We start from the raw sequence: 13,280 nt of genomic DNA, 5'->3' as shown, positions 1-13,280 counted from the left end.
TTGTAATAAACTGTAACAAACAAAAATCTCTCAAGCAGACCAGGGGACGCTAAACCAAATGATACACTTTTAGAGTGGCACACAGATATTCAGGGTGAGTAAGACCCAGTTGGTGAACTTTTACAATTATACTGTTACAGATATAATAAAGTGAAACCAACTTTTAGTACAGTGGAATACAATTCATAGGCAAGTAAAGTAACCTCATAAGCCTTTTAGAATGGCAGAAAACATTCAAAGGTAAGTAAGAACTTTTGTAATGTATCCTGTCACAGATATACAGTTACTAAACCAACTTATTTACAATTAGGTACTTTAGTATTTGTTATATTCCAAGGCAAAGGCCCAAACATTGTAAGTGCTTCCCTATTAATGGAGCATGAGAGTTCTCAGTGGCAGACGGGGGACACCAGTGGTCTAGTGGCCTTCTTTAGCGAGGTCTGGAGAGGCACAGGATGCAGAAAAGTCAAGAGTTCCGAGGGATATTTCTTCCAACAAGTATGTACAGACTTCAGGATTAGAAGAAAGGGTCCAGGGACTTCAAAGACGACACCCTAGATGTGTTTCAGCGTTAGGCATGGGTGAACATTATGGGTGAACTCCCAAACACAAAGGAATCCCCCCAAAGCTACACAGTATTCACACAAGACTTAAGATAAGTATTACCCAAGTCAACAGAGTACCTCAACTGAGAAGATAAGCTTGGAGTCGGACACCTTCAGGATGCAGCAGCACGAGACCCGATCTTCAGATTCTTAATGGTGGTGACAAGAGAAAGAACACTGGAAGGGAATTTACAGCAGCAGGCGGTAGAAGAGGCTTCTGACAAAGGATTCTTCTAGGCTTCTAACGGTTCTGTAGTTTTGGCACCCTTTTACAGGTGCCTGAAGAAGAACGTTCACTGCTGATTGGATTCTCCTCTTTAATCTGGTCCAGCACTATGGTGAGGGGGCTTCAAGGATTTGAATCTTGCTTCTGGAGGACCACGAGGTGGCCAGCAAAGTTTTAGCAAGAAGCAAGAATCGGACTTAGGAAGACGATGCACTGCACACAGGCTCGAGGTCCCATGGTATTGGCGTTTTGCAGCCTTGCAAGGTCGCAGTATGTCAAAGGATGACTCACCTCTTGGTAGGAGTCAATGTTTTCAGGACCCCCAGGTCACTGGGAAGGAAGGGTCACAGCAGACTCTGGTTGCACAGCAGGCTCTCTCGTCACTGGAAACAGTTACATCCAGTGTTTATTCATCTTCCTCTACAGATTCAGTTCCAGTGGTCGACTACCTTTTCAGCTTCCAGGATCAGAATTTTATACTGGAACCCAGCCAATCAACATTAAAACCTCTAGGGGTGGTTGTCCTTTCAGGACAGCCAGCCTCCCAGTTGGAACTGGGTCCAGGCAGGCATGACATAAGACAAACGGCTGTAGAATTTCTGACTCCTCCCCCATTTCCTGTCTTTACAGACACTATGGTGCCTCAGCGGGAAACACAAAGGGTTCCTGTCAGACACAAATTCAAGCAGGAACTCCCCCACATAGGATGGCAGACTCTTCTCCTTCTCCTCTCTCTCTTCTCTATTCTCTTTCTCCTCTCCGTTACTGCAACTTCTACTATCGTAACTAAGTAATGACTTCACTGTATGTTTTATTAAGTCATTTTCAATTTCTGTAACAAGCGCCACAATGCCCGTTGGGCTGCCTGTGCGCTTAATCAAATGCGAATAAATAAATAAATAAATAAGGAACAAGAAGAGACAAGTTCACAAAAAATGGCGTAAAAAAAGGAGCCACCATTCTGGCAGTATAGTGACCCTCATGGGCATTACCGCGGCTGATTTGACAGCCTGCAAGTAAATATCACATAAAAGTCATAAAAGTAGATATGCTGCCACCAGCCATAATAGTAAGCTTGTCACAGTAAAAGAAATGTTACTGGAGCAGTGAGAAAGGGGATACGATGCATCTCCCGAGCCCTCCACATAAGGCGGGGTGTGCTGGTCTCAAAAAATAAAATGTAAAGGGGATGAAACACAAGGAAAGCCAGAGAAAATTAAAAAAGGAATCCCAAAGGGCAACCCAGGAACACTGCCCAGAAAGTGCTGTGTGCTGCAACAATAAAATGTAGATGCCCAAAAAGTTATAAAAAAGAATAGTTTCAAAAATACACTATGGAGAGTCTAAAAAATGACACCCATAAAAAGAGTAAAAGAAAGGGTGAATGAAGAAAAAGGTTCCCACTCACTCAGGAACAAGGACAAATAATACAAAAGTCCAGCAAAAAGTTCTGGCGTCTCACAGGTGAGGGGGATTTAGCATAAAAATGAGAATCTTGCTGAACAATTATGGCTTGTGAAATGTTTTCTTTGTTAGAAGCTATTCATCATAAAAATAAATATGTGTTATTAAGAGGTGAGGTTAGGGCCGAGTATGTCGCGGAAAGTTAGTTTTAAATGTTTTACTTGGCAACTGATGGGCATTGGTGAGGATGGCTGGTTACTAATGATAAATATCAAGTGGATGGTTTACGCGCTTTATAAATGTGGTTTTGGACCTGGTGAAATTAACAGGCTATGGCAAATGATGTAGTTTGTATGAGTTGGAATGTCAGGTTCATGAGACACCCAACCAAGCCTGGAAACTCATGGCTTATGTGGATGACAAGTGTTAGAATCCTATTTCTACAGGAAACACATGCAACTGACAAAATTAACTCTCTTTTGGCACGTGGCTGGGGTGGTAATAAATACTATACTATTCACCCAATATAATCACAGGGGTTGCTTACTCTGGTGCATAAACGACTTACGTTTGTACATATTAAAACACAAGTGAATCCCTTGTGTTGATATGTGATTGTTTTCGGTAGACTGGGGGGGATTCTCCTTATCAATACTTTATGGTCCAAATTTAGATAACCCCCAATTCTATGCCTAAGTGTTGGATATATGCCATGGGTTTCCTATGGTGCCGATCCTCTGGGGAGACGATTTCAATATATGATATGATATCGAATACCACATGTGACCGTACAAGGAGGCTGAGAACACTTTCAAGGGCGGCACAGGTGTTGGTGAAGGGTATGACTGAGTTTGAGCTGATTGGTGCATCCTGGATAGTCTGGAATATACCCATTACTCGATGGTTCATCTAGGATCGATTTATGCTCCTTTCCCCCTCCATTATGAGAAAGGTCTACTCCACGTCCATACTTCCGAGGACATACACAGATCATTCCACTGCATTGGTCCAGCTCTCATTCACGAGATGCCAGAATCCCAATAATTCTTGGAGGTTCAAGCCCTTGGCGCTGTAGGATGTGGCTTTTGCCTCCAACATACACAGTAACATTAGAAATATTTGTTGTTTCCACGTGTGTGTGTCGCTGGAGGAACCTGGTTACAGTTGCTGTTATAATAGATGAGAGGAGTTTCAGTAAATTAATATTAGGCTATTGCATCTAGTTAGACTATCAATCGAGTGCAAAATGATGGAATTATATATATAACGCAGCAGCAATAGACCTTTTGCAGTTAAAATCAGAGTGCGATATAGTCAGTGAACATATATGTAATGTAATATAATTGCTCTTGTATAGCGCTCTTTTGCCACCATCGGTGGCCTCACTGAGTGTATATATGAGATAAATGAAGTGAATTATTTTTGACAATATTGTCTATTTTTCTGTCTATATATTACTTTTAAGTTCTTTACCTGCCAAAAGAACAGGGCATTATGGCTATTAGCATCCTGGTGTAAATACCCAGGGTGTTGTGTGAGGTAACAAAGGGAGAAAATGGAATGGGGCAAGCTCGCAAACACATGTATTCTGTTTATTTGAAGAAATTAAACATGGCTGCCATCCAAATGGAAGTCAGGGTTCCAATCAGAGTTCCACTTTTCCTTGACATGGGCATTGAGGTGCCGGATATTGAAGACTAGGCCTGCAGAGTGCTGTGTTTGGAGTATGTGTGGCATAAGATGATAAGCAGCGCGGTGGAGCATTCCGGGCATTCCGACAAACTGGGCACCAGGGGATTAGACACCAGCTTCGACGTGGGCTTGAATCTGTTAATAAAATGTGCAATCTTGAGAATCTTATTGGCTGACGCAAATTCCTTGTGTGAGCATAACACATGAGATCAACTGGCTCTCCCTTCCTTTTTGGTGATCTTGCATCACCACCTGGCCACCACCAATACATTTAGGAAGTTGCCATCCATGCCTGGATCGTTCATATTCAGCCCGGGTTTAGCGCAAGCTGAGTTCCTGCTAAACCTGCCCAGGGTGATAATACTATATGTAAGAAAGCTTAAATGGAGTGTTGTGAAATCATTTAAAAGATGTCCTTGTTTCTGATGCTTTTTGAGCTGAGATATAAGTTAATTTATATTACTCAGGGCCCTACTTCACTTAGTAGTGCTGCTCATGTGATGTGCCTCTTGTTTGTTCCACTCCCAAGGTTGCTGCGTTGTTATTCTGGAGTCTGTGAGTCTCTTCAGGAAGTATCTGTCCATTCTGGATTTGCCAATCAGCTGGCTCCAAACTGATGACATCATCTTCATGCTCACAGCAGAGGAGTATAAACAAGCCAAGGTGAGAATTGTTCAGTCAAGTCAGTCTTTGACATTCATTGGTGACTCTTTGACCATCAGCGGTTTCCCCATTTTATCCATCTGCAATGTAATGCGCATTCCTATCAGTAGCAGCTTGTTCATTAGGGGAGAAGTGTGCCAAACCTCCGCTTTGGGCGAAGAGATATACGTTTAGATTAATATTCTAAACCTACATCTTTCACCTTACAATACTGTCTGTATCAGGTGAAAGGTGTATGTTTAGAATGTTAATCTAAACATACATCATCTCTTCAGCCAAAGCAGAGTGGCCGGAAACACACCGGCTCGGATGCTTTGCTTGCAGAGGGACTGTGCTGTCTGCGACCAGCAGGGACATGTCCCCTGCTACCTATTTTAAGTTTAGGCTATTAGGTGATGGTTTAGCGCCACCTATAAGCCGTAACTATTGCATTAGATTACAGCTAGGGAGAAATGGCATATGAGGAGGGGATATTCTTCTCAAACGGCAATAACCATGTTCTAATGGATCAAAACACACTCCTTACCACATGGATAAGACTGATAGTATATATAAAAGAAGGTGTAAACACTGGACAATATATCCACAGGGATGACAAACACACGAAAATCCATATATTGCCAAATATACTTCTTAATACATATATTTATTTAATTATGACACTCTTAAAATGATCATGTTACATAAAATTCATAATCAAACATACAAAAATATAAAACATATAAAAAGACTGTACTTCAAAAAACACATGAAAATCCCAAAAATTGGGTTAATTCTTCTAATTTTTACATTAGCTCCGTGTGGAACTCCACACTGGAGTAATTTCTTTTTTGTCTAGGTATTATTGGTACTTTCTCAATAACCCAACTTGTACAAGTTTCTGTCCTAGAAACACATATTAATGTGGGATATTCATCAGGGGTAAAATGATATGTGTTTGTTTCTCAAAGGTGATGGTATTTCCTTCCTATCACTTTCTTGTAGCCATAGAATTTCTAAAACTTGACACCTGTAGAATAAAAACAACGTATATTACTAGATTGTACGGATGTTTTGTGTCTTGTTAAATAGACTACAAACATAATCACCCTGATCCAAAAAGGGGTGTTTGGTATATATCTTTATTTACATACCTTCTAGATTGTGGTAATAACTTCCACAAAACAACACCAAATCTTTGATATTGATAAACAGCGACTTCCAAATGGTTACAGAAGGTCGCTCAAAAACTTCCTCTCGAGTTCTATAAAGAAACACATAGAGAGAATACATGATCTAATTTTAGAATAGGGTGAGAACCTTACATGGTCCTATATCTTTCAACACCTAAACCTTACTTACAGAACTTTCGCATAAGCCAGTGCTCGAGGTTAGAATATGCCTCCATCTTGATAGGTGGTAGATTGAAACGGCGAGGAAAAGGCTTCCTATGGAGTCAAAAAAAATGGTTATCGGTCTTAAAATCAGTGGACTCAACTTTCTACAAAATGCCACAACCACTTGTTTCTGAAAACTTTTTTACAAGTCCCACTATATAAGGTTACTACATTGGGGAGTAGAATTCCACCCAGATCCTCAAGACTATAGGATACACATTTTCTTACAAAGAGAGCATTTAAAAAGTTAATTATATATCTATACTGCAAGTAAGTATGTACACTCCCTCTTACCTTCAGAAAGAGACCGGATATGACCACTAAACAGGTTCCAGGTACGTGTGTGCCATTTGCACAAGCAGCATAGCCGCTTTTTAAATCACTCACGTGACACGGTCGCGTTTCGCGGGACGTAATGACGTCACGCGTCAAAAAATCACGTGTTGACGTCATCACGTGTCGCGTGGCGTCGGAGGGGGGGTGGAACTCATCCTCTACTACCCAAACCTACTGGGATATGTAGTATGGGTGGGGCAGATCGTACAACACACGGGAGAGACCCCGAGACATCACTAAAAATAGCCCGTGACAGCAGAAAAAAAGGGACACAGTATTATCACGGGACGCTATGTTCAAATTTGTCAAAAATAGTAAAATTGCCATGATTTTTCAAATACGCAACCTGAACATCTCTTCAACCCATTGTTTCGGCATCTGATAATGATGAAAACCGTACATTATTTTACATAGTGGTGATGTTACTGCAATACTAAATCGATTTTTGTATCATCAATGAGAGAATCAGGAAACACAAATCATGAACCCATAGGGATTAGAGGACTTTCTTCCACCAATATGTCTGTATGTACAGTTGTAAATAAATACTAGTAACAAGAATGACTGTGTGGGGAGTATATCCATTATGCATTATGCCACTCTATGTTTTCGTTTAGCCCCCGAATATGGCTCTTAGTTTGGAAAATTAATTTTTGTTCCAGACTTAAAAGCTTCCTATTGATCAAATCTTGTGTTTTACCTTTCATATGTTTCAAAATTGTCCAATTGAAATCTGTACACTTATGATTTTTTTCCAAAAAATGCTTAACGAGTGGTGCTTGTTCTACCTTGTTCTTAATGCAACTCTTATGCTCAGTCATTCTTATTTTACACTTCCGACTAGTTTTACCAATATAGATGTATTGGCACGGGCATCTAATAACATATACAACATTCTCTGTATTGCAGTTTGTGTGCTCAGTAATGTTCCATTCTTTTTTGAGACCTAAATCTACTTGAACTGTTTTTGTAGTCTGTGCACACATGCTGCATTTGCCACATGGATGGTGTCCTACTACTGGAGGTAAATTCCACAGTCTTGTCTGTTGGGTTTCTCTGTTTCCATTATTTCCAATATCGTTCCTCATTACTAGGTTGCGTATTGTAGTGCTTTTCTTAAAAGCCACTAGTGGTTTAACACTCTCCTTTGACATCACCTTCTTCCAATTTTTGTTAATGATGCCTTTGATCTTATAGGATAAATTACTGAAAGTATTCACGAACACTAAGGGACTCTCCTTACGTGTCCTATTCTGGTGTAGTTGGTGGTCAAATAGGGCTTCTCTATTGTTATTGAATGCCCTCTTAGCTGCATCTTTAACCAGACGTTTAGGGTATCCTCGATTTGTCAGCTTCGTATTGGCACCTTCCTCATATGACTCTCTTGTGCTGCTGTTTCTCTTGATACGAAGAAATTGACCAAAAGGTAAATTATTCTTCACATGCTGGGCATGGTGACTGGTGAAATGAAGGAGGGCATTTCTATCTGTTTCTTTGTTGTAAGGTTTTATCAATAGGGTATCCTGATGATGGTATATCGAAATGTCTAGAAAATGTACCATGTCATTACTCATATTCATTGTAAATTCAAGGTACCTGTTTTGTGTATTGAGCCATTTGTTGAATTGATTGGCCTCTTCTACACTGCCCTTCCAAATGACGAAGATGTCGTCTATATAACGCAGCCAACACACTATATTGTCTTGAAAAGGGTTAAGACTGCGATATATGATTGTTTCTTCGAACATATTGACGTACAAATTTGCTAAACTTGTACAAGTTGGGTTATTGAGAAAGTACCAATAATACCTAGACAAAATAGAAATTACTCCAGTGTGGAGTTCCACACGGAGCTAATGTAAAAATTAGAAGAATTAACCCAATTTTTGGGATTTTCATGTGTTTTGTGAAGTACAGTCTTTTTATATGTTTTATATTTTTGTATGTTTGATTATGAATTTTATGTAACATGATCATTTTAAGAGTGTCATAATTAAATAAATATATGTATTAAGAAGTATATTAGGCAATATACGGATTTTCGTGTGTTTGTCATCCCTGTGGATATATTGTCCGGTGTTTACACCTTCTTTTATATATACTATCATATGAGGAGGGGATACAGAGCTTGTACGTGTTGTTGGGTTATTTACCCACCCATTGGCTGTCCCATTGCCACCCACTTCCTGCCCCTCCCAGCCCAAAACACATCCTCCTAGAATCTCTTTGAGCTAGGTTTATCAAGCCTTATGATCAAACTTTGAGCTCAAAGTGGCTGCTAGTTATTTTTTAAGTCTTCTGAAAGTCAATGACTTAATTGGTGCTGTAATGGTGCTACTGGAGTAATAAAAATGTCTTTACAAGGTCTCCCTCCAGCTGCTCGATGTATAAGCACTATGCATGTCCACCACTGAAGTCATGTTAAAAACAAGCATTGGCAAAGCCAGCAGTTTTGGCTTGTGTATACGTACCAGGCACTGCCATTATATGCCCAGGAACTCGCACCATTTTACAGCTGCTACCATCAACGGTCAGTTATTACCACAACGGCAGTGGCTGGCAAATGCCTTTCCTATGCCTTCACAAAAGCCAAAACTGTTGGCATTACTAATGCTTGTTTTTCTTTTGCAATGCGAGGACTTTCATCCAAAAGACATAGGCCGCAAACAAAAGCCAAAACTGTTGGCATTACTAATGCTTGTTTTTCTTTTGCAATGCGAGGACTTTCATCCAAAAGACATAGGCCGCAATACGCAGAGGCGGGCGCAGCATAGCATGTCTCTCCCTGCAGCCTCTCATATTGCACAAATGGTGTGCGGCAGCTGCACGCTGATAGACAGAAGAGGAGTCCTCACCTGTCAGCATGCTTTCTTTTTTTGTGTTAACTTAATTGACATCCGCCCAGCCGCTCTGCTGCTCTGCCTTCAGCAAGAATCGCACCATGGCAGGAACCAGGAAGTCACGTTTCAGATCCCTGAGCATTCAGACAAGTGAGCACGATGGGACTCTGAAACACCAACGCTCAAACTCTGTGACGTCCCACATTGACCAGCAGACCACTGAAAGTAGATTACTGCGTGATGGCTGCGACAAAGGGATTTGCTTTCCTCAGATCTGCAATATGGCCAAACAATATTTGCTTGATTTAGCCATCCAGGGACATTGCGCACAAATCCAGCACAAAGTGTTGGTAGGAGGTAAATATCGCGCCCACAAAGAGCACCACATTTGAGTACAAGTGAAACGGGAACTGAGCCATTCCGATGAGCAACCGAATTGAAAAAAACATGTGAAATAAACGCTGAAAGAAAAACATGCACACCGGGCGATTGAGAAAATTAGCCAGAAGGGCTAGTGGCATACAGCAGGGAGTATGAGGCCACGTGCAGATAATGTACATGTTTGGGATGTGACCTTGTGGAGATTTTTTGTTTTTCTCTGTCAAATAGGCACACGTCGCACTCTGAGCTCTCATAAATGTACCGGTTCTGTGCTGGAGTTACTGCACTTCCTTTCAAAGAAGAAGCTTTTAACTATGTATTGTCCATTACAAACGGCCGTGTTTTTTATAGTGATGTTGTTCAGGGTTCATATTTAATACACATTGAAGTATTGAATACATGCACTTGTTAGCTCCAGTTTGACTATCCTTTTTTCCTTTTCTATAGAGAGCAATGATGTGCCATCAGAGTCAGCTGCTTTGGTTCCGACATGTCTACCTGCTGTTTTCACGGTACATGTGGATCAATTCGCTGAATTTCCTTTCAAGCAAGGAGGAGAGCTGGGATCGGGGCGAGAGTCTGAAAGCCGAAAAGAAAACCAGATGAATGCGAAGGCAACTAAGGCTCAACAAGTTGACCACTGTTTATTCTGTATCTTATTCTGTATCTTATTTTCCGACTGAACAATATGACATTATTAACAGTTGGTTTGAAATGTAAACAGTCTAATTTTAAAAAGGGGGTGGGAGTTTCAAACACATTTCTCTATAAGCATTTAAGCACGTTTGGCTGGAGACATAATAAATGTGTATTATGTACATTAAAACAGACTGTCTGATTGCCAAAGTCCAATTAATAAAACTAACAAAAGTTCTTGCACCTAATGTCCTGTTGCGAATGTCCTTACCTCAGTGGTGGCCTATTATGGCACACAGATTTTCCTCAGTGAGCCGGATGATCGGATGGGTTTGGGCTGTTCACCTCAAAAACATTTCCACTTCTCTTTTGAACATGCACTTAACCTAAAGTGTGCCTCGTGTCACAGATCCACAGAAATTGGGAGACAGTGCAAGGGTTTTTATTAAATGTGTGGGTTTGGTATTCTAGGTAGGTTAAGGTGGAGACACTCTAAGGGCCGTGCCTCTCACTGTCGTCTCACGTGGGCTCAGTGTACCCTAACCCAGGCTTGCCTAATTCCTAGGGTGACTGTACGCTAGAGATAGGTAAGGTAGCACATACTATAAACTTGCTAGCCAGAGGTGAGGACTTAAAGACAGAAGCCTTACCTATCTTTCACTCTTTGGGCCTTGCCAAATATAAAGTGATATTGTCCGGATAGTGCCGACAACATGCGCCCTGGTCGTTGTTTCATTCGCTCCCTTCCTCTCCTTTCCCTGATCTCTACTACTCCACACTATACTACTGTACTCCAATACCCCCTTTCCTCCCCTTCTCACCTGCCACTCTCTCCTATCCCTTCGACGTTCCACACACTCTACCTCGTCTCACCCCACTTCTCACAATTCTCTGCTACTCTCATTCCTCACTACGCTATCGGGGATATGGTGCCCTGCACACCCTTGCACGGATATAGTGCCTTGTTCACTCTCCCAGGGATATGGGGCCTTGTTCACCCTTCTCTACGAACCTCTCTTTCAACCTACCTAGCACACTCTAATTCTCCTCACACCCCACTCCCACACCTGTCTACTATCCTTACTCTTATCAAGCTTCCCCCTATCTCTATCTATAAGCCTCACTATCCTACTGCTGTCTCCCTCTTGACCTCACTATTAACTTCACTCTCACAAACACTCACATACTGCTTCACTGTCCCAAACTGGCACCAGTCTCTCTCACTACCAATATCTCACCTGCATTCTGCTACTAATTCTTCAGCACTGCGCTCCTCCATCTATCCTCCCCGTGGTCTCTCGGCCCACCTCCACACCTCACCCCTGCAGCTTACATAGGGGAAAAGCTTTAAAAAGCTTTCTAAGGCCCCCCTTTTCCGGCATGATTGTCTTTGCAGTCTTTGAGTATCTTGTGTTTTAAAATTGACAAGTGGGGTCCTGGGAGTCCCTGTGCCAGACATTAGTCCTGGTTACGAGGGACTTACCCAGAGTCTTTATCTCACTATCTTTCACAGAGAAGAAATATCCTAAACATATCAGTCTTTGACCTGCCCTGGGGCAGTCCAGCACCGAAATGCGAGGCAATTCTCCTCTGAACAAGAGTACCAACAGCATCCCCAGACACGTGTTTCGGTCTGGTTGGACCTCATCAGTAGGGAGGAGCTGTGCCTCTCTAAGAATAGTGAGCAAGGGGTCCACGTCTGGATTCCCCTAGTAACTTAGGGTGAAACCCAAAGTTACTTAAATATGCAAATTGACAAGTGGGGTCCTGAAGGTCCCTCTGCCAAGACTTTAGACCTGGTTACGAGGGACTTACCCAGAGTCTTTAGCTCACTATCTTTCACAGAGAAGAAATATCCTAAACATATCAGTCTTTGTCCTGCCCTGGGGCAGTCCAGCACCGAAATGCGCGAGGCAATTCTCCTCTGAACAAGAGTACCAACAGCTTCCCCAGACACGTGTTTCGGTCTGGTTGGACCCCTTGCTCACTATTCTTAGAGAGGCACAGCTCCTCCCTACTGATGAGGTCCAACCAGACTGAAACACGTGTCTGGGGATGCTGTTGGTATTCTTGTTCAGAGGAGAATTGCCTAGCATTTCGGTGCTGGACTGCCCCAGGGCAGGACAAAGACTGATATGTTTGGGATATTTCTTCTCTGTGAAAGATAGTGAGCTAAAGACTCTGGGTAAGTCTCTCGTACCCAGGACTAATGTCTGGCAGAGAGACTCCCAGGACCCCTCCATGTCAATTTGCATATTTAAGTAACTTTGGGTCTCACCCTATGTTACTAGGGGAATCCAGACGTGGACCCCTTGCTCACTATTCTTAGAGAGGCACAGCTCCTCCCTACTGATGAGGTCCAACCAGACCGAAACACGTGTCTGGGGATGCTGTTGGTATTCTTGTTCAGAGGAGAATTGCCTAGCATTTCGGTGCTGGACTGCCCCAGGGCAGGACAAAGACTGATATGTTTGGGATATTTCTTCTCTGTGAAAGATAGTGAGCTAAAGACTCTGGGTAAGTCTCTCGTACCCAGGACTAATGTCTGGCAGAGAGACTCCCAGGACCCCTCCATGTCAATTTGCATATTTAAGTAACTTTGGGTCTCACCCTAAGTTACTAGGGGAATCCAGACGTGGACCCCTTGCTCACTATTCTTAGAGAGGCACAGCTCCTCCCTACTGATGAGGTCCAACCAGACCGAAACACGTGTCTGGGGATGCTGTTGGTATTCTTGTTCAGAGGAGAATTGCCTAGCATTTCGGTGCTGGACTGCCCCAGGGCAGGACAAAGACTGATATGTTTGGGATATTTCTTCTCTGTGAAAGATAGTGAGCTAAAGACTCTGGGTAAGTCTCTCGTACCCAGGACTAATGTCTGGCAGAGAGACTCCCAGGACCCCCCCTTGTCATCTTGTGTTTTAAAAGACTTTTTTTTTTAAAGTGTACAGTTTGGTTGTGCACTTTAAGTGGAATTGGCCAATTACATATACATATACATGTGTGTGTATATGTGCATGTGGGGGTAGGGTGAGGGGCTTTAGGAGACGCTGCATGACAAAAAGTAAAACCTGATGCATTCAGGCCACACAAGTGCGCAAAGCAACTGCAGACTTTCAAAA

The 13,280-nt window shown here is 42.2% G+C and overlaps 1 protein-coding gene across 4 annotated transcripts in view; it reads left to right on the top strand.

The window, feature by feature from the left end:
- PIGL (phosphatidylinositol glycan anchor biosynthesis class L) overlaps nt 1-10,407 on the top strand; it is a 760,299-nt gene extending 749,892 nt beyond the window's left edge. For all 4 annotated transcript variants that reach the window (XM_069615215.1, XM_069615214.1, XM_069615217.1 and 1 more), the window contains 2 exons: nt 4,457-4,590; nt 9,971-10,407. In XM_069615215.1, the coding sequence (XP_069471316.1) occupies nt 4,457-4,590; nt 9,971-10,129 (293 nt within the window). In that variant the 3' untranslated portion in view covers nt 10,130-10,407. The remainder of the gene's footprint in view (nt 1-4,456; nt 4,591-9,970) is intronic.
- Nucleotides 10,408-13,280: the final 2,873 nt, after the last annotated feature.

Source organism: Ambystoma mexicanum, chromosome 9, assembly GCF_040938575.1.
Source record: "Ambystoma mexicanum isolate Mex_15411 chromosome 9, UKY_AmexF1_1, whole genome shotgun sequence".
NCBI lineage: Eukaryota > Metazoa > Chordata > Amphibia > Caudata > Ambystomatidae > Ambystoma > Ambystoma mexicanum.
The sequence above is the reverse complement of the archived record's forward strand: the minus strand, read 5'-3'. Positions and strand labels throughout refer to the sequence as shown.